This window comes from Pseudonaja textilis, chromosome 6, assembly GCF_049901715.1.
Source record: "Pseudonaja textilis isolate UNSWEBS1 chromosome 6, rPseTex1.2, whole genome shotgun sequence".
Lineage (NCBI taxonomy): Eukaryota > Metazoa > Chordata > Lepidosauria > Squamata > Elapidae > Pseudonaja > Pseudonaja textilis.
The window spans coordinates 18,063,409-18,089,339 of record NC_141995.1 but is presented as its reverse complement, the minus strand read 5'-3'; the positions used below and the strand labels follow the sequence as shown (position 1 = coordinate 18,089,339).

General features: G+C 37.2%; 1 protein-coding gene across 1 annotated transcript; it reads left to right on the top strand.

Annotated features, from left to right (window-relative positions):
* Positions 1 to 240: 240 nt before the first annotated feature.
* Positions 241 to 24,929, top strand: SLC39A8 (solute carrier family 39 member 8). Its single transcript, XM_026698274.2, has 9 exons — positions 241 to 361; positions 5,526 to 6,083; positions 11,113 to 11,278; positions 14,542 to 14,711; positions 16,250 to 16,372; positions 17,205 to 17,387; positions 19,946 to 20,153; positions 20,697 to 20,881; positions 24,331 to 24,929. The coding sequence occupies exons 2-9, from the start codon at positions 5,823 to 5,825 to the stop codon at positions 24,478 to 24,480; spliced, it is 1,446 nt and encodes a 481-aa protein (XP_026554059.2). The 5' UTR covers positions 241 to 361; positions 5,526 to 5,822; the 3' UTR covers positions 24,481 to 24,929.
* Positions 24,930 to 25,931: the final 1,002 nt, after the last annotated feature.

The window sequence follows — 25,931 nt, the reverse complement described above, 5'->3', positions numbered from 1 at the left end:
CTGCTTCTATAACTTTGCTTACACAGAAAACAAAGCAGTTACTTCTCAAGGCAAGCTTCAAGGCATAATTGTATACTGCTTACTGTGCAGAACAAGGGCCTGTAGCAGCTGAGTTCGCAGCAGGAATTATTTTAGTGCCTCATTCAATTTGGCTGTGTTTTATGGAACAAAAAGAGGGCTAAAACCACAGCTGGGAGGAGCAAATAGTGGCTGATCTTTGATCCTAGAAATTGCACATGCCTCAAGTTATCTGGCAGCTTATAGTTGCTGAATGACAACCTGTGTCCTTCTCAAGGCTTTATCTAAGGAAGAAACAGCGTTAATTCTGAAGGATTGCTGGAGTAACCAGAGACAGAGCAAGGTGAGTAAGGAACAATGTCTTTGTCTCCTGCCCATTACAATGGGAAATAAAAGCAGAACGTATTATGAAAGTGATGGAAAGACTAGACAACACAGATGTTTGTGAATGAATGGAGAGAGCTGAATGTAATTACTGTGTGGCAGAACAGAGAAAGCATTCTTACTGTCTTCCCATTGTAAATAATATTTGGCTCTGGAAAGTTCCTGTTTGCTTTCTTTTTTTACTAAGGATAGAGAGCTGTGCGTAGATTTCCAAACCTAGGATGTTGTACCATCTCCCCCAACCCACAGATACTCAGAGGTCACTAAACATCTCTCTCTTGGGCAAAATCAGAAGAGGTGCACAGATGTTTAAACCGATGTAGGATCATCAGCTGAAGATGAAGTGAAGTGAGCAGTGGCTCTTGAAAGCTTATGCATTTCTATAAAATATGTTAGTCTGGAAAGGTGCTTCCAGACTCCTTTGATTTTTGAATACTATTGGTTAAGATGTACAATTTTATTATTTATTTAGCATCTGATGAGAACATGACAAAGTAAACATATGTACAGAGGCTATGTCAATATAGATAAAACTTCTGTGGGGGTATTTCTATGCAGGCATTTCTACAATACCTGAAGGCCAGAAACTGTGCTAGGAAAAAAGAGACAGACTTAATGAGATTGTCTTGAGAAACAGCATTTTTATTGTCTCTTGCTAAGGAACACATAATGTTTATTGGGTTGAGACAGAGCCTTTTGGGTAAAAGATCAAAACACTCTAGAAGAGTTTTAGAATGCTGACATTCAACATGTGGATTGTGCTCTGTGTGTAATTATTGCCAGTATCTCTCATGTGGATAAATAAAACACTATAGATATGTTGGACAATCTTAAAGATCCTCTGTAGGCATACCTGGAAGTTAAAAATAACTCTATAAACTCATGCTCTAATAATATCTATATCATTTACTCAGGAAGTTGATAAAGGCAACTGCCCGATGATCCCACTGTTTTCTTGGCAGATTCTTTCATATTTCATGTTCAGATGTTGACATTTCAAAGCAAAGAGCCAAGCTCCAGCAAACTATTGTTTACCATCTGAAATTGCGAAGCCCAAGCTGTGCCCCATTCCCTCTGCAGCCCATGACTGCATTTTGCATTTTTTTTTTTCAAATAAGGTTAATGCTTAGCTACATACTGATTTAGTTAGCAGTAACAACAATAATTAAAATGTCTCTAATTCCTTTTCCTTAAAAGAAAAAAGTCAATCTGAAGAGACTTTTGCACTGGAAGCTATTCTGGCTTTGTTTTTCCTTCAGTGACAAACTCAAGTGCCTTTCTCATCCTTGAACAGACTACAGAAGAATCTGGTGGTGGTAGAATAAATGAAATCTTCATCTTAAGGATTATTGTGTTTACTTGTGTTTTCAATTCATTTGTTGCATTTTCTAAACTGCAGCAATCCCAAATGACTCCTGGCAGTTCATATAAATAAAAGCAGACAGGTAAAACAAATAAAAGGAAACAAAACATCAGTTATTAAAAAAGCAATACAGTAAGATAAAGGTGATCACACACCAGTATTAATAAGGGCACTGTAATGGAATGGCTAAGCTATTATATAATCCTATTGGCAATATACAATATGTATTTCAAGCAAGCAAGCAAGCAAAGAAGGACAAAAATGAAACAATGCCTTTATTTAAATCTGAATTTATGAAAAGCTGTAGTTATTCCCTGACAAAAAGGGTATTTTAGATCTAAAAAAGGTGCAAAAAGCAATAATTAAAATAGGGTTGAAGCATTTTTCTATGAGAAAAAAGATGAAAATTCTCTGGGCTTTCAAAGTGCAAACTATAAAGTAATTTAGGCATAGGAAGTTTTAGATAATCATGGATGATAAGACAGAAGATAGAAGACAGAAACATTTCTTCTTTGTAAATTTGAAATTGAGTTTTCTATATACTTCCCTCCCCCACCCCGAACAAATTTCTTATAATGATGACACTTTACATTGGCAAGTATGTTGAAAGCTTCTGGAGGATAAACCCACACATGAGCCAAGTGGAGATGCAGGAAACTCTCAGATTTATACATGGTCATTAAAATGCAGAGAAGAGAGAATGGCTGGAAATTTAGACTCCAAGACCAATGATATTCCATTTTTATGGATGGGATCATGCTATCGTGGACAGAAATGTCATTAAGTTCGGGGTGCCCTTGGACTGACACCTTCTGTTTGGTGAGCAGACTAGGTGGCCCTTTGCACAACTCCATCTTGTATACTAGTCATGACTACTGCTAAATCAGGAGTTACTGTTTGTGGTATCTCATGCTGCTCTTAAACTGTTCCAGTGGACAATGAGAGTGTGCCTTTTCTGTTACTGTCTCTCTCCTTTGAAACAGTGGGCCAGATGAGGTTAACACCAGTAGTGTGAAAGTCTATGGAGATTCTCAGTCATCTAGGTCCTGGTTTTCCAGGAAAAACAAAGATCAGATGCCTTTTGAAAAAGCACCTTTTTTTACAACCGGTAGTGTGAGCATTCAAGAAAACAACCAGGATCTGGGAGTTCCAGAAGGCCTGGAGCAATAAGTAACTCTTGCTGCTAAAATTATTTCCTTGAGACTGTCATGGCTAAGAACCATTGTTATGGGGAGATCTATCTATCATCTGTCTGTCTGTCTATCCATCCATCCATCCATCCATCCATCCATCCATGCATCCATCCATCCTATTATCTTTCTTTCTGTTTCTTCTTTCTCTCTTTCTCCTTCCTTCCTTCTTTCCTCTTCCTTCCTTCCTTCCTTCTTTCTTTCCTTCCTCTCTTTTTCTTTTATTTATTTATTTTTCAGAAGAAATATATTTGTAAGATTATCTTGGGAACTGGCTGGTATATAAATCTCAGTAACAGATAAACAATTAAAAATAATTAATAATCCACATAACTTTCAAGGATACGCTGTGAGTTATCTGTCCATATATTCTGAATGCGCAAAAGAAGCTACAGCTAGTCCTTATTGTTTAAAAACAAGAAGATAGTTTACTCAGGAGCTTCTAGACACAGTAGCTAATTGGAGTTCCAAGAAGCTCTGAGTTTGAGGGATGGGTATTTCTACATACCAAATGATAAAAGAAAGAAAACAGAAAAATATTGTTACTAATATGCTTGTTTCTGAGCTTCCGAGAGGCATCAACAATGGAAAAAGATGCTAGGCTAGGTTAATATTGCTAATATTGTTCTATTCTTCTGTACAAGCTCTACTTATCTAACACTCTTTCCTAGCAACCTAAACTTGGATATACTTCATATAAAAAGTAAGATTGATCCAATCATGCTCAACTATGGCTTTTCTTAATCCAAATAAATTCCAGGGAGAGCAAAATTCTGTACAATAACTTCAGTATAAATTCACAAAATAAATTGTGCTACAACATAATTCATTTAGTTTTGGCTTACCACACCATCTTAATCCATCCAAAATTGGTATGGATTTGTATAGATGGAGCCAGTGTTTTTAAGGCTTATTGGATTGTGGGGAAGAATTTTGATATTTGACTTTGAACCATGTTAATCCTACTGTAGTACTTGAATTACAGTTTTGAGTATTTCTTGCCACATAATGAAGAAAATCATACAGCTGCTTTTCAGGCAACGTGGTCAGAGAAGACTGTGGCCACAATAAGGGACTTGGGCACAGCTTTCTGCAGGAGAGAAGGGGGCAAGGAGAACCAGTGATATGTTTGTCTTTGCACTAATTATGCAATTATTGCCACTAATTGTGCAATGTTCTTGTGATGGACTTGATGTTATTGTGGCATCTATCAGATTCTAATGATCTCTTTAGACCTGTAGCCAAATGTTGCTCACCCTTGATGCAGCATTAGATGTGAACCAGATTATTATGACTTTCACAGAAACAAATAAACGAAACCATGGATTATTGTGATACGTGAACCAAGCAAAGTTTATTTAGCTGGGTCATCTTTGGTTTAAAGAGAGAGAAAATCTGAGCTGCATATAACTAGAAAAACATTTCCTCTCTAGTGAAAAACAGAAGAGCGTTGTTATCAAACAGAAGGTGATCTTAGTCCAGCTCAATAGGAAATAGCTCAATAATAGTCTTTTTCTTTATATGCCAGATTTCAGTTTGAGTTTCTCGGACAGTTAAGAAAGAAATACAGTATGTCTGAAGTTCAAATAGGTGTGCTAGTCATTATTGAGTAAATGGAACTGTGGCCCGATTTGGGAAATGAGTTTTTCCTTTATTACTGGCAGTGCTGAATAATAATAATAATTATTATTATATAATAATAATTATTATTATTTCTGTTATATTTCTGATACATTTTAAATGTTCAGTTGACTGTGTTTAATGAATAAAAGAGATGTTTAATGAATAAAATGTTTAATATTTAATGAATAAAAGAGATAATAACAAAAATAACAACAAAGGAAGAGAGTTAATGGAAAGAGAGTTAATCTACTATAATAAAAAGAGAGTTAATCTACAGATGTAATAGAACTACATCTACAGGGAAGTAAGCAGTGGAGTACCCCAAAGTTATGATTTAGGCCCAGTATTTGTCAACATCTTCATGAACAACTTAGATGAGAAAATTGAAGGGGAAGTCATTAAATTTGTACATGACACTAAACTGGCAGGAATAGCCCAAAACCAGAAGATAGACCCATGATCCAGATGGATCTCAACAGATTTGAATGCTATGTAACAATATGAAATTCAATGTAGAAAAAAAAAGGAAAATTTTGCACTTAGGCAAGAAAAATCAAATGTATAGGTACCTGGATCAATAGCAGTGACTGTGAGAGGGATCTTGGAGCCCTACTGGACAATCACTTAAATATGAGCCAGCAGTGTGCTGCAGCAGCCAAAAAAGCCAATGCAATACTTGGCTGCATTAACAGAGGAACATAATCATCATAATCATAATAATAAATATTAGAACAATGCAGTCCTTCATAACCTGCTGACAATATGGCCCTCCTGGTTGGGCAAGCAATTCGGAGATCAAGGGAGCTGCAGTCCAGTGTGCCCTTTATGGCGGCACCCAGCATTCATAGATACTGATTAACAGAATGTGAAAGGGATCTTGTAGGATTGGGGTGAAGAAGTCTTCTGACACTTTCTCTGCCCTTGGTCTCTCCCCCCTCCTGTTACAGGAAGATCTACGGATGCTTGTCATCCTCGGGACTGAAAAGAAGATCTTTTCAGCTGAGCCAGCTTCTCCTACCTACACCCTTCCGGGATAGGATTTGGGGAACGTCCGGGGAAGGGCCCTTGTCCCTGCCCAAGAGGGAGGGAAGCAAACGGCCTCCACCTGCAGCAGTGCCGAAGTCTGAGGGCCCGAGGAAGGCTCACTCCCGCTTGTCGTCCGCCCCAAAGACTTGGCGCCTTCTTCGACTGGTTGGTTTAAAACTGCTCCGTGCCTCGTCTTCTCTTCGCGCTCGCAGGCGATCATGTCTCCCCTCGTGGCTCGGACGCTCCTGGCCGCCGTCTCCGCTCTGGCCCTTGGCCTCTTCGTTTCTACCGGCGCCCAAGAAGATCGGCGGTCCCGGTCGGTCGGCGGCCCCTTCGCTCAGGATCTCTTCGCCGTCTTCGGAGGGAACCGGAGCCTCTCGAGCGAACAGCTGGGCCAGATGCTGCAGCATCTGGGCGCCCGGGAGAAACAGAGCAAGTTCTTGGTCCCGGGATCGCTGGCGCATCTGCGTTACAACCAGGTATGGAGACATCCCGCCCTTTGCCCCGCATCATCCCGAGCGCTTAGAAACTCCACCCAGCCTTCTCGGTTTCGACTTCCAAGTTTAGGGAAGAGGGAACTCCCTAACTATGCCTGATCTTACAACCTTTTTTGTGGTGGTTGTTAAACAAATACAGCACTTGTAAAGCAAACATGGAGATTATAATGCAATCACCATAGCTGTAAGTGCAACTGTTCTCTGCAATAGGCTTTTTTTTTTTTTTTGCCAGAAACTGGAAGGAAATGTGGGTTTCTGGCAAAAATACTGTAAATTGCAGTCACGTAACAGGCTAACACTAACAGTGTTAAATGTAGGCTGGTTGTTGAGTGCCTAAAATGAAACCACATAACTGCAGAAAACGGTGCAGCCATCAGAATTTTGAATCTGGGTTATAAGTGCTTTTTTGGGGAGTCTATCATAACTTTGAATAGTCACTAAGTGACTGGTTGTAAGTTGAGGGCTACTATATTGAGTAAAATGTAATGGTATTTCTCTGCCAATGACATACATATTTATTGACAAAATAATTTGTCAATTATTTGCCGTCAGAAGTTGTAGGTGCTTCATCACTGGAGATTTTTAAGAAGAAACTGGACAGCCACATGTCTCAAATGGTCTAGGGCAGGGGTGTCAAACTCAAAGCCTGTGGGCTACATCCGGCCCATGGGGTGCTTAGATATGGCCCATGGGGCTGCCCTAGAAACAGTGAAGGAGTAGCCCGTGGTGCCTCTGCCAGCAAAAACAGACCGCGTGAGGGCAGCGTTTTTTTGCTGGCAGAGCACTACAGGAAGACCCTTCAGGTGCCCCTGACACAAATGATGTTGAGTTGTCCATGCCCACCTTGGCCATGTCTGCCCAGTGCTCGAGGTCAAACACAATCCTGATAAAGCCCTCAATAAAATCTAGTTTGATACCCCAATAGAGCATCTCCCGCTTGGGGTTGGACTAGACCACTTCCAAAATTCCTTCCAGCTCTATTCTGATTAATAATTATTTCATCAGATCCAAACACATAGAAGGGATTCAGGTAGTGCGGGAGGAGAGGGGAAACTGCATGCTTAGAAGACATAAGAGTCAATACAGAATTTATAGGTATTGATCAGTAATTAATTCTAGACCAGGAAGAGTATTGCAGAGTTTTGGTTCAGCTTGCTTTGAGTCAATTTCAGATGAATTGTATCTGAATGATTTACTTGGAAAATCTCTCTACTGTATTCTTATCTCAATTTACTTTTTTATTGTGATTGCTGACTGCAGGTGCCATTGTGGCCAAAGGTCAGGCAATTATCTTGTACAATAAACGTATTGACAGGGCACAACCGTTTAAATATATATTGCTTTGGCAGCTAGTCGTGTCCCAACTACTACCTTTGGAGTAATGGCAGAAAGAATTTATCCATCATTCCAGGCTTTAACAAAGGAGGAACTTGTTTACATTTTTTAAATATACGTAATTTATTGAAAGTTTTAACAACAGTAAGAATTAATACAAACTAAAATAAAATGACAAAAAAGAAAAAGGGAGAAATAAAAGAAAAACCTAAAAGTGCAAAAAGAAAATAAGTAGAAGAAATACTGTGTGTGTGTCTGTGGTGTGTGTGTGTGTGTGTGTGTGTGTGTGTGTATTTATTTATTTTCTCAAGTTTTCGTGGGTACTCACATGTATGGCATTCAGCTTTGTTCGGGTATTTTCCCACGTCATTGTAGTTGTGCTTTTAAAGTTGTAGCAACATTTCATCAGAATCTCATCTGCCACAGAAGCCTGATGATGACCGATGAGATTCTGCCAAAACTACAATGACGTGGGAAAATACCCAAACAAAGCTGAATTATATATATATTCTTAAGTTTTCGCGGGTACTTACATGTATGACATTCAGCTTTGTTCGGGTATTTTCCCACGTCATGATAGTCGTGCTTTTAAAGTTGTAGCAACGTTTTGGCAGAATCTCAGGCAGAAGCCTGATGATGGCAGATGAGATTCTGCCGAAACGTTGCTACAACTTTAAAAGCACGACTACCATGGGAAAATACCCGAACAAAGCTGAATGCTACATATATATATATATATATAAATTCCATCCAATCTTGTTTACAGCAGTTATAAGTACAATGATCTTTTAACCTCTCTCTAAAGTTATTTCATGATTCTCTTGTTCCTATAATCTACCCTCTCTAATAATGAAAATCATAAAACTTAAGTTAATGTTTTCTCTTCTTATGCAAAAATTCCATAAGGGGTTTCCAGTCACCAATAAACGTAGATACTGCCTTTTTTGTAACCCAGGAATATCAAACTCAATTCCATTGAGGGCCCCATCAGGGCTGTAGTTGACCTTGGGGTGTGTGGGGGCGGGCGTAGGCAACTGGATTGGTGTGGCCAAATGGGTGGGTGTGGGCAGCTTGATGCCACTCTCCAAACTGCTGCCATGTTTCCTCTCTGCATTGGCTAGACTGGGGTGAAACTACACTGGCCTGATCTTTCCTCTTTGCACTGGGTAGATCAGGATGGTCCGTTGGGCCAGATCTGACCACATTGTGTACTGGATCTGGGCTGGGGCCTTGAGTTTGACACCCCTGCCTGAACCAAACAAGTCAATTTTGCCACATATTCTGTTTCAGAGATTAAATACCTATTACCAGAATGCTTTCAAATTATAATTGAATGATTACAGGATTTCATAATATAAATATGTAACAGTTCAAATTTTGCAAGGGAAAGTATTAATTTGTTTCATAAAGCTTCAGAACAAAACCATCCATAGTATTAACACAATCTGTATAAACAATAAAGGATGAAGCCTAACATAATTCAAGCACATTTTAATGTCATATTGTCTCCAGAAATACTGTACAATGTTTATGAAATATTAGGAGCAGAAATGCACAGGATTTCAATTACCGATTTTACTCCCAGGTCAAGCAAACATTGGAATGTACTTCTATATGTTACTTAATTATATCTCTTTCTTATTCATGTCCTTTTGAAAGTGTTGATCCAGTGAAAGTCATTCATTTCACAAAAGGTTCCTATGTTGATTTGCTTGTAAACTCTGCAAAAGTATCTCCTAAATAGGGGGTTGCCAACCTTTTGGACCTCAGGGACCACCAAACTCATAATTTTAAATCTGCGGACCAGAGACCCTGGGAAAATCCTCCCAAAAGGCTGCAGGAAAATTCCCCAGCCCGTTTTCCTACCAATCAATCATTCTTTATTTGGGATCGCAGGATATCGTCTCCAGCTCCGTTCTCAGGAAAAAAGAGAGAGAGAAAAAAAGAGACTTTTGGCTTCATGCAAGGAAAACAGCAGAAGCAGCAGAAGTCTTTCTTTCTCTCCCCCAAACTCCGCCAGAAATGAGTCTTTGCCGGCACAGCCTCTTGGAACAGGATGCCTTGCAGGGTCCCAAAGACTCATTTCTGGTGGAGTTAGGTGAAGAGAAAGAGCAGCCAATAGCAGAAGAAGAAAGAAGCAGAAAGAAGCAGCCTGGTGGCCAGGCGAGGTGCATGGAGTGAGTGGAGCAAGTTCCCCCCCTCTGCCCTTTCCCCCCTCCTCTCACTACCTCATGTTGTTCGCAATGTAAGTGACGCAAGCCTTGTGTTCTCATGGGCCATGTCCTGCACAACCTGGATTAATTGCTTCGGGGGGGAAGTGTTTTGGTAGTGACATTTCTCTGCGGACCACCAAAATTTTCTCACAGACCACCCGTGGTCCCCAGCCCACTGGTTGGCAACCACTGTCCTAAATACAGGAATAAAAGAAAAGAGAGACATGACCTGAACTGTGAATGAACTGTACTTTCAACCAACCCACAAAACTTTGCTTAGCCAAAGTAGTCTCTTCCTCAATTCCCACTCCCCTAAAACTACAGACGTGACGTTGTCCCAAAGGCGCTTTTTCAAAAGGCAACTGGACTTTGTTTTTCCTTGAAGATGTTTTGCCTCTCATCCAAACGTCTTCAAGGAAAAACAAAGTCCAGTTGCCTTTTGAAAAAGCGCCTTTGGGACAACTGAGATCTGGATGACTGAGAATCTCCAAAGACGACACTCTCTTTGCTTTGTGCAAACCTCACAATAAAGAGCTTTTTGGTCTGACCCCAACTGGATAATTATTTGCTGCTTTTGCCTTACACTTAGTGGTACACCAGTTGTAGGTAATATATAACCTTCCTTTGCTGAAAGAATGCAGCCATTTCCTGATTTATTTTTCCTAAACAACTAACTAAGGCACCTCACTAGGGGAAGAGGGAGGGATTGAAGGCTATACAACTTGGCCAACAAAAGCAACCCACTGCATATGGACTTGTGGTGGCTCAGTTCTCCTGCCACTTTCACTCATCATGGAAGATCCCTATGTAAGTATATGGAATTGATCAATACAAATTTGCTAATTGTAATCAGTCTAGCTTTTATTATCCATTCCTTGTTTGGAATCCAAGTTGCTGTAGTCTTAGCCTACAACATGTCCTCCCATGACTTCATGGGGTTGTGATGTGATCATGATGAAGTGCACTTTTCACACCAGGCCATAGTTTTCAGCATAGGAGTAAGCAGCAAGCGGGTAATATGAGTGATTCAATGTGATCATGATGAACGGTGTACAACTGAAATGAATTAATGAACAAAAATTAATACTAAATGGAATAGTGTATGGCTAAGATGCCTGCATTGAGAATCTAGAGACGGTGCCCCCATGTCTTATACTCTGGTATCCCGATTTTCCTTATTAGCAGAGAATGGTAGGGTGGATCACGTTCAAGGAAAGTTTACCTTGCAAATATTTAAGATTCACTTTAAAAGCTTTAATTAAAATAAAATTGAGCTTGCCAAAGTTCCTTGATCCTTTCAGAAGGATACTGAGAAGTAAAATGAGAATTTTCTCCTCAGATGCCCTTCTAAAGGTAATCTTTTGTGCAGTTGATGACAATCAAATCGAAAATATTTTGCATCTTGCTATAAGTGCATTCATTTTGTTTGTCAAACCTAACAGAGGTTTTTCATTTTCTTTTAGTGCATGTCTTCAGATGATATTTTTTCTCTGTATGGAATATCAAACGGGACCAGGATAATAGAATCCACCTTCTCTACAATATGCCCTGCTGTCTTACAACAAGTGATTTTTCACCCCTGTGAAAAATCTGCTCCCAAAGGTGGTTCCAAGCCAACTCCTACAGAAGGTAATTCTCCATTTAGAATCTGCTTTAGTTAGCAGATTATTTTATGTTTAGTTATATACTCCTACAAGAACTGTCAATGTTTTTACACTTACAGTTGCCTAATGTACAATGGCTTAGTGTTCACTACTAACTGGTATTGCAGGATAATTTTATATACCAATTCAAGTGGTGATCATAATTAAATATAATATTGTGATAATAACAAACTATTGCTGTATCCCATTAGTTGTCAAATATCAATGGTATGTCCTTTTAATACACATAAGACTACATCTTGTATCTTCTCAGCAGATATTATTAGAAAGGCATTGTTGCAAAACCTTTTAAACTTAAACGCTAATTGCATAAAAACTGATATAATGCAGGAATTTTGCTTGACCTTCTTGGACTTAGCTAATAAACTAGAATATTGATAATTGTGAATAGTGCTACCACTTGTAGTGATGTGAATAGATTATTTCAAGGAAGACTGTTGAGCAAGGACTTTTACAGATAAACCAAATCATAGAGGACAATCATCAAGACAAATAGAGAAAAGTTATCGAAAGAATCTCAGAAGGAAAGGCAATTTACAGAAATGGAATCTAAATTTGACTATAAGAAGCAATAGCTTGAATATTTGAAAATACCAAAGAACTCAGTGGGTATTTTTTGAAAGGTATTGAAGGAAAATTGGACAGCACTATTAAGAATGTTACATTAAAAAAGGAAACAGAAGTTATGCTTTTTTTTTAAACAAAGTTTTTATATTTTACAACAAACATACAAACAAAACATAAAAACATAAAACCCTCTTTCAATTATATACATACAGTGTGTCAGTTGGTTACAATCTTTTGTGCTATCCTTTTTTTACCATTACTCACAAGTTATGTAATCTCTCACCTTATTGATCTAGATTGTGCTTATATAATATCAATTATTAAACATTCTTTTGACTATTTTATACGAGATATTCTAATTTTCATTATGATTTAATCTTATACATTCATCCAATGGTTATATATTTTATATGGAAGTTATGCTTTTTTTAGTCTAAGAAGAACCCTATGCACTAAGGTTATCAAGGCAAAATGAGAAAAGATTCAAGTACTAAATTCCATTTAAGACTGTTAAAGCAGTTGAGTATATAGTAACTGGATGTAACAAAATAACCCAGATGACGAACATGATTGAGTTGAGAAGATATTACACTAGCATTTATGTTTGAAAGTATGGATTCACAGTCAATATGCATCACAGGAATCATCAAATCACAAATAAAAGTCACTGAACATGATGAAGTAAAAATGTTATGAAATTTTAAATTCATACCAATGTATGCCTAAAATATAACACACACCAGACAACATTGATATTGAAAAGAACAATGTTAAGTATATTAACATAGCCATTTCAAAGGATGGTAAATGTTGAAGATAAGGAAGTGGAAAAGATTCCAAAGATGTGTAAATAGAGATTGCAAAAGTTTGGGAGATATCAGTTGTGATACCAATTGTTATTGAGGCAGTGGCTGCAATATCCCTGGTCAACATCAGTTTTGACAAATTTTTGGAACTAGAATATAGTAATGCAGGATAAAGAAGTTGTTTCAGGTAGAAAATACAGAGATTGAAAAATATAGGCTGCCATTTTGCCCTTTGCCAAAGAAATCAGAATATCCTGAAGTAGCTATTGGATAAACACAAATTCATCTCAGTACAATCTATGTAACAAGTCTTGTCTAGTTTGACCTTCAAAATGCAGGATTTTAATCAAATTTGCTTCTGATTAAGGCAAAAGGTAAGGAAAATTTAAGTATGTAGAGCAGAGGTCTCCAAACTTTGCAACTTTAAGGCTTGTTGATTTCAACTCCCAGAATTATGGGAGTTGAAGTCCACAAGTCTTAAAGTTGCCAAGTTTGGGGACCCCTGATGTAGAGTATGGTTTATAAGGGAAAAAAGAGTTGACCAAAGAATTAAAATCAGAAATACATGAAATTTACCATATTTATAAATATTGTAAATAAGTTCATAATACAACAAAGGGGTTGTTAGAAACTACATATTCAACTCTGATGTTTTTACTGGTACTTCTTTTTCTTTTTCTAAAATAGTGTGTTTAAATAACAAAATAATGCACAGTTTGACACTCAGAAATTAAAAAAGATCTCCAAAATCCTTTCCCTTATAGTTAAAAACCATATATTTTGTTTTTATGTTAATTCTTCAACAATGATATATTAAGCCCTAACTGTACAAGTTCTGTAATTTTCCTGCCAACTTACTAATTTGAGCCCAACATTTCTATTGCATTTCTATTTCTATTGCATTTCTATATACATTTGTTAAGTGAGTTTTCCTCCATTTTACAACCTTTCTTGCCACTGTTGTTAAGTGAATCACTGCAGTTGTTAAATTAATAACACAGTTGTTAAGTGAACCCGTTTTCCCCATTGCCTTTGCTTGTCAAAAGGTTAAAAAGTGATCACATGATGCTGGGACACGGCAACTGTCATAAGTATGAGTCACTTGCCAAGCACCTGAATTTTGATCATGTGACTATGGGGATGCTGCAATGGTCATAAATGTGAAAAGATGGTCACTCTTTTCAGTGGTGTATCTTTGAATGGTCATTAAATGAACTGTTCTAAATCAAGGACTACTTATATATCTTTTCTTATTTCTGTTCATTTTCTCTTTTTAGTTTCCTTAAAGATATGAATAAAAACAGGAATGTTAAAGCAGTTAAAAAGAATAAAAAACTTGCTGTTGCATCTGTCAGGTACATTTTAGTCAGACCACAATTTTTCTGCCTTATTGTTTTTTGTTATTTTTAACTACTGTAACTTTAGCTGATGAGAAATGTAGTGAATGGGAAATGTCAAGGGAAAGGAAAAAATTAAGTTGAAGTTATTGTGATAATCTATGGTTCAAGAATGGAAATAGGGAACATAAATACAAAAAATCCCATATTTAGTATTTTTATTGTGTTGCTGGGTGCAATTTAGCATATTTTATTATTCATTTATTTAATAATTTTTTTATTGCCTGCATCACCTATGTGCTCATACTTATATGTTGTTTCTAGTCAAGTTATCTGAGCAAATCCTTGGACTTAACTGTATCTTGAATATTAGGTCTTCAGCTGTTCTTCAACTAGATGGATAAACTTTTTCCCCTGCCAAATAAGTTACCTATCAAATGAATCAACAAGAAAGACTTTGTGGGTTTAATACAACTAGTATATATTTTATTGTATGATCTTTTTTTTTCTTTTTACAGTTTGGGGTTTTGGATTCCTTGCCGTGACTATAATCAGCCTTGCATCACTTCTTGGATTGGTTTTAACACCTCTTTTAAAGAAGGACTATTTCCCTAAGATTTTAACCTACTTTGTAGGTTTAGCCATTGGAACACTCTTCTCTAATGCAATTTTTCAACTTATTCCAGAGGTAAGGAAAAGGTAGACAAAAATGGTGGGAATATAACCATGTTCTATGTTTTCCCTTAGACTGAACATCCATCTGGAAAGATGCTTTTCAGTATTACAGCCTTGTAGTCATTCCCTTTCTTCCCCATTTCCTCCAGCCATAAACTCCTTCAGGGGAATAGGTTAGATTTGTACCACTATTCCCCATCTAAGAAAGATGAATTACTAGTCTGAGAGGAAGCGGAAGGGAGAACACACTAATATTATATGTTCATTGGCAGTGGCCCAGCAAATAGAGCTTGAAAACATTGATTAACTAAAGTCACCGTGTCATATCTATGGTTGCCTTCCAATGGAAAAAGGGGTTGGTGATGTCATGAAGCTTTGACAGGATTGTTCAGGTGCTTCCTGGAAAGATGACGTTAAGGTTTTTTATTCCTCAAATGATGATATGTGCTGCCAGAACCACTGGTAAGGAAAATTGATTGTGTTAGTGATTGAACTGGTTAAGCATGTTGGGTGAATAGAGTCCATGTAGGACAGAGGTGTCAAACTCAATTTCATTAAGGGCCACATCAGGTTTGTGTTTAACCTAAGGGAGAAGGGTTGGGTATGGCCAGAGTGAGTATGGCCCACTCGATATCACTAATGTTGGGGGCACCTGGGCAGCCTCAGTGCTCTGTCAGTGAAAACGGGCTCCTGAGCTCTGCTTCCAGCTGCGATAACCTCCTGCAACCCTCTGTCAGTGAAAATGGAGCTCGGGAGGACCGCATGCCCTCCCAAACTCCTTTTTCATTGACCGGGTTGCAGGAGGCTGTCACAGCTGGAAATGGTGCTCGGGAGCCCTTTTTTGCTGACAAAGGCACCACAGGGAGGTCCCTCACTTTTTCCAGGGTGGCCCCATGGGCCAGATCTAAACTCCCCACAGGCTAGATTTGGCCTGTGGGCCTTGAGTTTGACACTCCTGATGTAGGAGATGATCAGACTGAGCCTGAGGGAGGGATCAAATGTGTTTTCAGTCATGAGTCCTTTCATGCCCACAAGAGATCTTAAATCCAGCCTGCTTTGAATTCCTTTCTTAACTCCCGCTAATATTTCTTGACCGTTAATAGTTCAGATTCTTGTAGACAGCTTAACCTTGCAATAAATCTCTGTACTCATTTGAACTGCCTGAATCTCCTGATTTCCCCAGCGCTTGACAATCCACTGGAGAGATGAAATGGAATAACAGTTGCCTACTGCAATTTATTTCCATGCAAATTACCATGTTCAACCCTCATTCTGACCCACATGTACATTTTGTGGATTAATTATTTCACAAGATTGATTTTAAAAACCAGTTTGGAGTAGACAACTAAATGGGACTTTGTCATGGGACAGGCCTAGTTAATGGTGACATACTGTACATTATTTAATTTAGGTGGGTTACAGTTGAAGTAAATTTGGATTAAACTGATTGAATATAATTAAAAAGTGAATACTGTAATGAAAAAAAGATTTCTTAAAAAGAATAGAGAAATATCAAATGATATGGAATTATTATCAATATTTTTGTTCTAGGCATTTGGATTTGATCCCAAAGTAAACAACTACGTTGAAAAAGCAGTTGCAATTTTTGGTGGATTCTACATTTTATTCTTTGTGGAAAGAGTTCTTAAAATGTTATTGAAGACCTATAGTCAAGTGAGTTGGGTAGCAGGATTACATTAACGGGATGTGGAGGTGTGTGCTGTTTTTCACTGCTAAAGAGGAATATATATATTTAAGTGTGCAGAAAGTTGCGAAAAAAAACTGATGGCATGTTTTAACCAAATACCATATCAGACAATAGATCTCGCACAATTCAGTTCATTGTAGAAAAGCAGAGTCTGAGTGGAAGCCAAGTCTTTCTCTCCAGCCATAATGAGATGGGAAGAGAAATGCCATTGACATGTGCGAAATGTAGGTTGAAAAGACAATAACACCTCTGATCTACTGTATTAATGTTACAGTTATATGCTAATCACACATGGATCTGTTCAAAAAAATAAACTAATGGACCAGGTCAAAAGCTAAATTGGATTTAATTTGCAATTCTATTTCATTAACATACATTAAATACATGATGTGATTCTTTGCTGGTTATTGAATAGTTTTCTTTTCTGTCCCATTAAAAACAATAATTTTCTGGTAACTTTGGGAGGGCCCTGAGGATTGTATGTAAGGCTTTTAAGAGTAACATGTATTCCTCACACTCAGGATGTGCACTTCTGGATAAGAATTCCAAATTTCTCATGTTAAGATATATTTACTGTACATTTTATATTTGTAGTATAGCAACCAGCTATTTTCATATATATTGGAACAAAGTGCATTTAGACAAGATCTATCTGTCTGTTTGTCTCTCTCTCGCTCTCTATCTCTCCCTCTCTCCATCCATCCATCTATCTAATCTATCAACTATTCTATTTCTAAAGTTATATTTTCACGAAGTCCATTGATTCCTTCCTGGATTGTTTCATCTGGTTCTCTTTAGATGGGCCACAGCCACAATCATTTTGAACCCGAAGAACTGAAACTTCCTCAAGATCGCTCTGTTCCTCCTGCTCCTGTAGAATCAATCAAATCAGTTAATGGAACCATGTGCTATGCAAATCCAGCTGTAGCAGAAGCTAATGGAAACTTGGGTTTTGATAATGTCAGTGTGATCTCTGGACAGGTATGAATGAACACCTTTTGCCGGTTTATCATAGTATTTCCAGCAAAGAGATGATTGCTGATATTTTCTTCGTTGATAATAGTTTTAAAATTGACCTTGAGTTCATCGTTCACTCCCACATTGTTAACTACTCAGTATGTGTGTTGTGTGCACACAGAGAAACAAGTCCACAAGTCTTAAAAGTTGCCAAGGTTGGAGATCCCTGGAATATACTACACTACATAGTTAAATAGACAGTGGCTGGCAGCTGTTCAGGTAAAGGATGGGCTTGCCGCTGCTGATTCCAAGAATCTGACGTAATTGGAAATGATATCCCAAGTTCCACCCGATGGAACATGTAAGACACATAAACTGAGAAACATAATCTCTTTCGGTATGTCATGCAATTAAAGGTTGAGGTGGATTCTCTTTTCTGGGTTTGCCTATTAAAATCCTTTCCTTGAAGCTGGTTCTGCGTTTGACCAAGGCATATATAGTAATATTAGGCATAACCTGGAAGCTGACACTAGATTACATTGGGAAAATCTGCAAGTTTATAAGATTCTCTCATTGACTTTAAACATTGACTTTAAGGTACTCTGTTTGACTTTAGGCAGGTCCTGTTAATATAACAATAGAATTCATTTTTAGGATAGTATCCTTTCTCTTTTAGGTTTCTGAACTGTTAGTTTAGCTCTCTGTCAATATCTCCAGCAGTCACGTAAACTTAAATTCCATTCATAGTTGAAAATGTAACCTTTAACATCTTGTGTAATGTTTATACAAGATTCATGGTTTCTTTGACTGGAAAGCTTTAATGTTTGATTTGGTTAAAAAAAGGACAATATTGTAAACTTTCCCTTCTGCTTTAAAACACAGATAGTGTTAAGAAATTTTATGGTTGGCCACACTGTCATCCAGATATTTAGACTGGATTTGACATTTTTATCTACTTCTCTAGGATTATGGATAGGTAGATGTTGTTTGAGGCTGTTATAAGTATTGTGGCAAATATTATTATAGTCATACAAATGTTTAGACTACAGCTGGCATTTTTATTTACATATCAAATCCTTCCTAAGGACATGTTATTGTTTAATACGCTGATGTTATTGTTTAATATTATTAATAAAGCTTTCTTTTTATTATTTATTATTGGTTGGCCACTTCTGGTGGCAAAGCTAGCTGAGGAATTCTGGGAATTGAAGTCCACAAGTCTTAAAGTTGCCAAGGTTGGAGACCCCTGACCTAAAGGACACTAAAACCTGTGTCCTGGGATTCCAGATTTTTCCTGTTGAAACTAGGTAGCATGATTAATAGGTGAACAATAATTCTGTCCAACAATTGTGCTGACTCTGAATTCAGAGTCCTAGAGAAAAAGCTATCTTTGTTGTTTGGTTTATTAAGCTATGTGAAGTCTTAAATAGTACTGTCAGGTTCTAGAGGGAGATAGACAAGATTCAATTGGCTGATCACCCCTTCCCCTAAAATACAGCGGCTTCACCTCCAAAAGTCACTGCTGCTTGGAAAGACTGTCCAGCTGTTAACAATATGAAATACAAATCTATCAGAAAAATTGCCACAGCAACAAACGCTTAAAGGAATAAAAGAATCCTACCTTATTGCTGAAAATTAACCCTGGTCCATCAACCTCAATTCTAACCACTTTTAATTGATTAACTATTCTGTAGCTCAGTTGCTTTTTTAAAGAAAATGTATTATTTGATGTATTATCTAATAGCTACTTTAAACATTTGCAAAAAGGTGCCATGCTGTCTACGATAAGCCTGTTTGAAGATGAATCTAGGGCATTATGGTCTTCTGAACCAAATGTATAAAAGCATTGGAAATCTGAGTCCACCTGTTTTATAGTTCTATAGATAATCCATTTCATTTGGGCAGCTTGCTACAGGGAAAACAGAAGAACTGTGATTTAGATCAAAAGTAAATTTGACCTCATGGCTCTATGCTTATAATTGAAATATTTGCTGAATGTGGAGAATGTTTATAGGTAATTCTCGACTTATTACTGTAATGGAGCCCAGAACTTCCATTATAAGATGACATCCTAAGTCGTAATGCCCACATGATTGACCTGATTTTGTGAAGTTTTTGTGGTACTACTTATGTAAACTCTGTGATTGTTAAACAAATCCATTTGTTTTTATGGGCGTTTTTTTGCTGGAAACCAGCTGAAAAAAAAATGTAAATCATGGTCACATGACCATGGAATACTGCAACCAGCTGTAAAGATGAGCATTTGAAATATGGTCATGTGATCAGTAAGTTTGCTTGCACGTGCGCCATTGTGGGAACTCCAGAACTGGATTGTAAGGGGAGACGGTGCATTATAACTTTGAATGGTAGCTAAGCGACCGGTTTTCAAGTGAGAACTACGTGTACTTTGGATTCCATGTCTTTTTTCTCAGTAAATGTGCAGTTTAAACCTATAGAGAGGGCTGTAAAGCACTGTGAAGAGGTATATGGCTAAATGCTATTGCTACTGCTATATGATCTGTAGCTTTCTTACACTGACTTAGTATTTGACGTAACTCTCTTTTTCTTTCTTTTTGTTGCAGAAAGAAGAAATGCAAAGTAGTTCATGCAAATGTTTCAAAGGGCCTGCCCTATCTGAGATTGGTACAATTGCCTGGATGATCACATTAAGTGATGCTTTGCACAACTTCATTGATGGATTAGCCATTGGAGCTTCTTTCACACTTTCCCTACTTCAGGGAATTAGCACATCTATAGCAATCTTATGTGAAGAGTTTCCTCATGAATTAGGTAATGCTTTTTATATCATTTCAAAGTTTAAGGTATGTTGTTGAGGCAGACTTCTAGAACCAATGAAGCTACCATGGTTATGGCTTTCAACTTTTAACTATTGTGATTCAGAAATCTGGAGCTGCATTCCTACTCTAAGGGCATCAGTCCTGGAGTAAGCTTTCCTAGCAAACTTTTCATCAAGCAAGACGTAATCCATAAATATTTTATATTTAAATAGGGAAATGATAAGTTTTCTAACACACTTCATATACCTTTTTGAATTATTATCATCCTGAATCAATCTACTGGAAGTTGGAAGCCTCTCCACTGAAGGTTACAGACTATAATTTATCATGCTGGTCCTGGAGATTGACAGATAGACATTTTTCAATTTCGCATTCTAGGAATGATAGAATGACTGGCTCAAAGTCATCCTGTACCAAGGGTGCCTTTAAACTAAGGATTACTCCAAACTGTCTCTCTGTATTTTGATTTATCTTGGAAAAAGTATAAGTCATGACTGTGTTACATAGTGATAATGTCATACATTTCTTTTTTTAGGGGATTTTGTCATCCTTCTTAATGCAGGAATGAGCACAAGGCAGGCCTTGTTTTTCAATTTTTTATCAGCATGCTCCTGTTATATTGGCCTGGTTTTTGGCATAATTGTAGGCAACAACTTTGCTCCAAACATTATTTTTGCAGTAGCTGGAGGCATGTTTCTATACATCTCCCTTGCAGATATGGTAAGTTTCTGTTACAGCTTATATATCCATCTACCCACTAAACAATATTTATAGTCTACTGTAGTACAAATGGACTTAACCATTAGCATTATTAAAATGTGTGATTATAAGAGATGGTATTTGTGAGATATTGTTAAGAGAAACCACAGTACCAGTACTATTAGTGTGAAACTAGGACATTGAAATGGCAATTAGTTCATCTCATTTTTTTTCCAAGCTGGACATATTAGATGTGATCCAGAATGATGTTAAATTTCATAAATCAGTCTAAACCTAGGGTGAAATATTTATTGCTATGAGACAAAGTAAGAAACATCCATCTTGGCCTTTTTTGCTTAATTCTAAAAACAGCTGTTCTTCCCAAGTTACCCAACTGCACCTGAAAATTCTATGTGGAAGATTGACTGGTGTGTACATGAGACCAATGGCTTCAAAAACATGAAAGGGGACGTATATGGATTTAGGATTAAGTCTGTACGGGCTTCAATAGCTATAGTTCTAAAATTTACCACTGTATTGTGTGTGGTGGCATCCTAGCAATTTTCATTTCAAAACATTTGGTATATCTTGGACAAAAACAAACAAACAAAGATGGCTAAGTAAAAATTAATTAATTAAATGCCATTACGGCAACTACTCCCTATGTATGCAATATATTTCTTATTTTATCAAATTATGCATGACAATTTATTCACAGCCTTTGGAGTACTTAAGATTTCAGGGATTGCACTGCATGCCATGTTAATGCTTCTGGCTGTGCAAATTCTGAAACCAGAAAGATTGATGTATTAAAAATACAGAGAATTTCATAAAGCTGTGTGCAATTATTCACAGGGATATGCAATTCCACCCACTTAGAGAGGAAGGCATGACTAGATCACATCTATAATCATAGCTGGCACAGTGAATTCTAGGCTCCCTTTGTGCCTCATTTCTTGGGTTACAATGAGTAAGGTGTAGTTCAGAAAAAAAAGTGGTAATATGGTAGCTGGGCATATTTTATGAGCTATTTCTCATCTTTACCAAGAGCAAAGAGCAAGCTTGAAAATTAAAGCTGTTTTCTCTGGCATCTTTCTATCTTAGATGATGTATAGAAGCTAGTTTGAAAGCCTGCTTATGGCATAGTAGGTGATAGGTTTTTCTATCTACCTTTCAAATCTCTCTATCTTTAGGTTCTAGACCGGAACTATGTCTGAGCCAAATGTAATAATATGTGTGAATAATCAATACAGAATCCTGATTTATTGCTGAACCCCACTTTATTCTTCTCTGTCTAGAAACAGGTAGGATTTGTAAGAGTTCTTCTTTTTCTCTCTTTCTCTGCCATTTCTCTTAGGTCAGAGGTCTCCAAACTTAGCAACTTTAAGAGTTGAAGTCCACAAGTCTTAAAGTTGCCAAGTTTGGGGACCCCATCTTAGGTGATCATAGGGAACTGATCTCATTGCTCAAGGGAATCTACCAGCTGATGATAGTACTCTGGGTTCAAACAGAGATTGTATGGTCTCATAATTTTGAGTGTTTCTTTATAAGAAACTTATCTGCACATTAAACGCTTGTATATGATGGGTAAAGCATTAGTAAAGCTGTTGGTCTTGTCTGCCTGTTACAGTTAGACAGTCTTTAAAAATGCATTCTAAACTTAATTCTAAAAGCATGCCCTATACAATAGCTACAGTTTGTGGCTGACTTACTTCTGAATTCTTTTCTTTTTGTCTGTGGTCCAAGATGCTTTGTTTCCCATCCTTGGTTGGGGGTAAGATCTTTGGAGAAATATTCTTCTGGGAGTTGGATGAAGCATTAGATTCACCAAACCCACTAATCTTTACTAATTGCAGCAAGGAATGAGAATTGTCTACATTTGTTTGCTGCCAAGTACATAAAGCTTCTACTGTATTTCTACTGGTTGTGGAACAACAGTTCAACAGATCAATACTTTTAGTTAAAACAGATATCAATCTCCATCAAGTTAAGATCTAGAAATACTCATGCAAAAATAATCAAGACATAATCCAAATTAATTGTTAGTAAATAAGCAGAAAGAAGCAGTTTTGTGTAGTGGTTAAGGCCATGGGAGATCATGAGTTCTAGTCCTGCCTTAGGCATAAAGCCAACTGGGTTACTTTAGGTCAGTTACTTTCTCTTAGCTCTAGGAAGGATTGTAATTTTTAGATTTAACTTAGTTTGGGATATTCACAGTTTGTCAATTGTGATTGAGTCTGTCCATGTGTTGCGAGATTAAGGAGTGTTCACTGTATCTTCTGACTGCTAGTTCTTGTTCATGGATAATCTGTCTGTTTTACATAGTGGCAGTCCTTAGGGTATGTTCCAATTTGTTGCAGATGACTTATATATTTTGGGCTACTAAACCTTTTGGCTTACTTATATTTTAGAAGACTAGTTGGTTTGTGTGCTACTATGAAGTCATGTGGTTACAATAGTCTGTTGTTTGTTGCTTGTTTCTGAGATACTTGTGACATAAGATAATACTATTCTTTTAAAATATTGTATTGGTTGCATTGTAGTAGGTTGAGTGGTCAGGCACTTTTTGATAAAGTTGTACAGATATCCATTTTTTTCAAATGTATTGTATAAACAAGCTTATTCACAATCTGCAGCAGCCAACAGCTAGATAAGAAGGGATTAACACAAGACAACAATCAAGTAGAAAACAATACTCTATTTAAAGAATACCAAGGAGAAAACCATCCACTGACCAAAACTGGAAGGGCAAGCTACTATATAGAAACAGTGAGCATACCCTGCACTATTGATGTTAAGTGATGGGAGTGCCATCACTTGAGACTTTCAAGAAGACATTGTACTGCCATTTGTCAGAAATGGTGTAGGGTCTCCCACTTTGGTGGGGGGTTGGACTAGATGACCTACAAGGTCTCTTCCAACTTTGATTATCTGTTATCCGTTACTTAGCTGGGTAATGAAAGGTCTATAAAGAAACATTTATTTATTTTTCCTACCTACATAATATTGCAACTTATCAGGTGTGGAGCTAAATCTGAATCTCATCTTAACTATTCACTCGTGATAGGTTGACCCCAAAAAGATGTATTAATTAAATTTGCTACACAAACTAATAAAATTTTTCTTGCTTAAGATGGAGAGATGAGGAAGTGCCAAAATCTAAGAATAGAGGTTTAGAAGTGAATCATAGCTTCTTTTTCCTTATCCATGTCTTGGTGAAATAATTGTTTGACCTACTGTCCAAGATGGGTGTATCCTTAAATCATTAAGTCATTTTTTTCCCCCTTGGAACTTAGAAATTGTGTCTTCTTCTTACCAGTATTGTACCCTCCCCCCAAAAAACACCCCACCATAAAAATAAAAATGAATGCATTATATAAATTGACATGCTATTCTACCACTAGATGGCAAGACTTACCTATTGTAAAAATTTTTCTCTTTTTGTGGTTTTATTCCCATGGCAACTCCAGTTCCCAGAGTTGAACGACATGTTGAGAGAGAAAGTGACTGGAAGAAAAACAGATCTCGTTTTTTTCCTGATTCAAAATGCTGGCTTGCTCACAGGGTTCACTGCAATTCTGCTCATCACTCTCTACGCAGGAGAGATTGAACTGGAATAATGTAACAAAGAAGGCAATTTAGTAGATGAAAATGGAAGAACTTCAAAAAGGAACTTGAAAGTAATAAAGGCACCTTGTTTGCTTCCGTCACGGAACACAACTCTTTTTTCATAAAAATAATATATAAATATAAAAATAATATATAAAAATAATTTTCTAATATGTGTTCTAGGGTAGCATTTTCCTCTATGTGTTTGTCCTATGGTTAGTCCCTTTTATATCAGAGAGCAACAGTTTAGTGGTGTGAGAAGAAGTTATGAAAGGGTTCGTCTGAAAAACAAACATTTATTATTTATGTCAATGAAAATGTACTACCAAACCTTTATATCAGAAAAACCCCTGGATTTGGAACTTTGTACTGAGATCTGTTTTATGGCACATACATGTGCAGCATAATTCAAGCTGGTTTACTGTATATAGATCAATCCTATATAAAAATATACAGAAAATTCAGTCCCATTGTAAGATATGTGTTGATAGCATTTTAACTACACAAGGGGCTCCTCTGAGTAGGAGAAATCACACTGCCATTTCAGTATCCTGCTGGCCAGTCACTTTCCTGAATGAGCATTACATACTTTCTTCATTAATATTTTTTAGAAATGGTATGGCAACTGGAGGACTTTGATTTTTCAGATCTCTAGCTTTTGGAAAATAGTTCGTTCTCCCTGCTAGGACTGAAGGAGTACCAACTTTCTTCTTCTTCTTCTTCTTCTTCTTCTTCTTCTTCTTCTTCTTCTTCTTCTTCTTCTTCTTCTTCTTCTTCTTCTTCTTCTTCTTCTTCTTCTTCTTCTTCTTCTTCTTCTTCTTCTTCTTCTTCTTCTTCTTCTTCCTCCTCCTCCTCCTCCTCCTCCTCCTCCTCCTCCTCCTCCTCCTCCTCCCTCTTCTTTTTCCTGTTCCCCTCCCCCTTTCCCCCGCTCCTCCTCCTCCTGACCCTCCTTCTCTCTCCTCCTCATCACCCTGCTCCTCCTCTTTCCCTCTTTTTAAAGAAATCACTGCCTTTTTGTTACTACAGTGTAATTCAAAATAGGTTTAAAAATTCCCTCGACAGAGATTGGTAGTTTTTTTTTTTTAAAAAAAACCTCATTTTAGCAAGATCTTAAAAATCATGAAGAAATTCCAATTTCTAATTAACATTGGTTTAATTGGACTTCCTTTTATTTCTTTTTTATTTCTTTCATGCTTATAGGAATGGCATTAAGAATAAATTCAGAAGCTGGGGAAAATTCATCAACTTTTAAATAAATTAATAACATTTATATTTCCCTGGTTATTTTTAAAGGAAGAATTAAACAATAGACCACCACGAAACATTTGACTTTTATTACTGACTTTCAATATAATGAACCACAGTCAACATTCTAAACTGTTAAAGTTTCTTGTTATAAATTCCTTAAAAATAGAAAGGATAGGAAAGCCATGACTGTTGGCTGAATTGCATGTCTCAATAT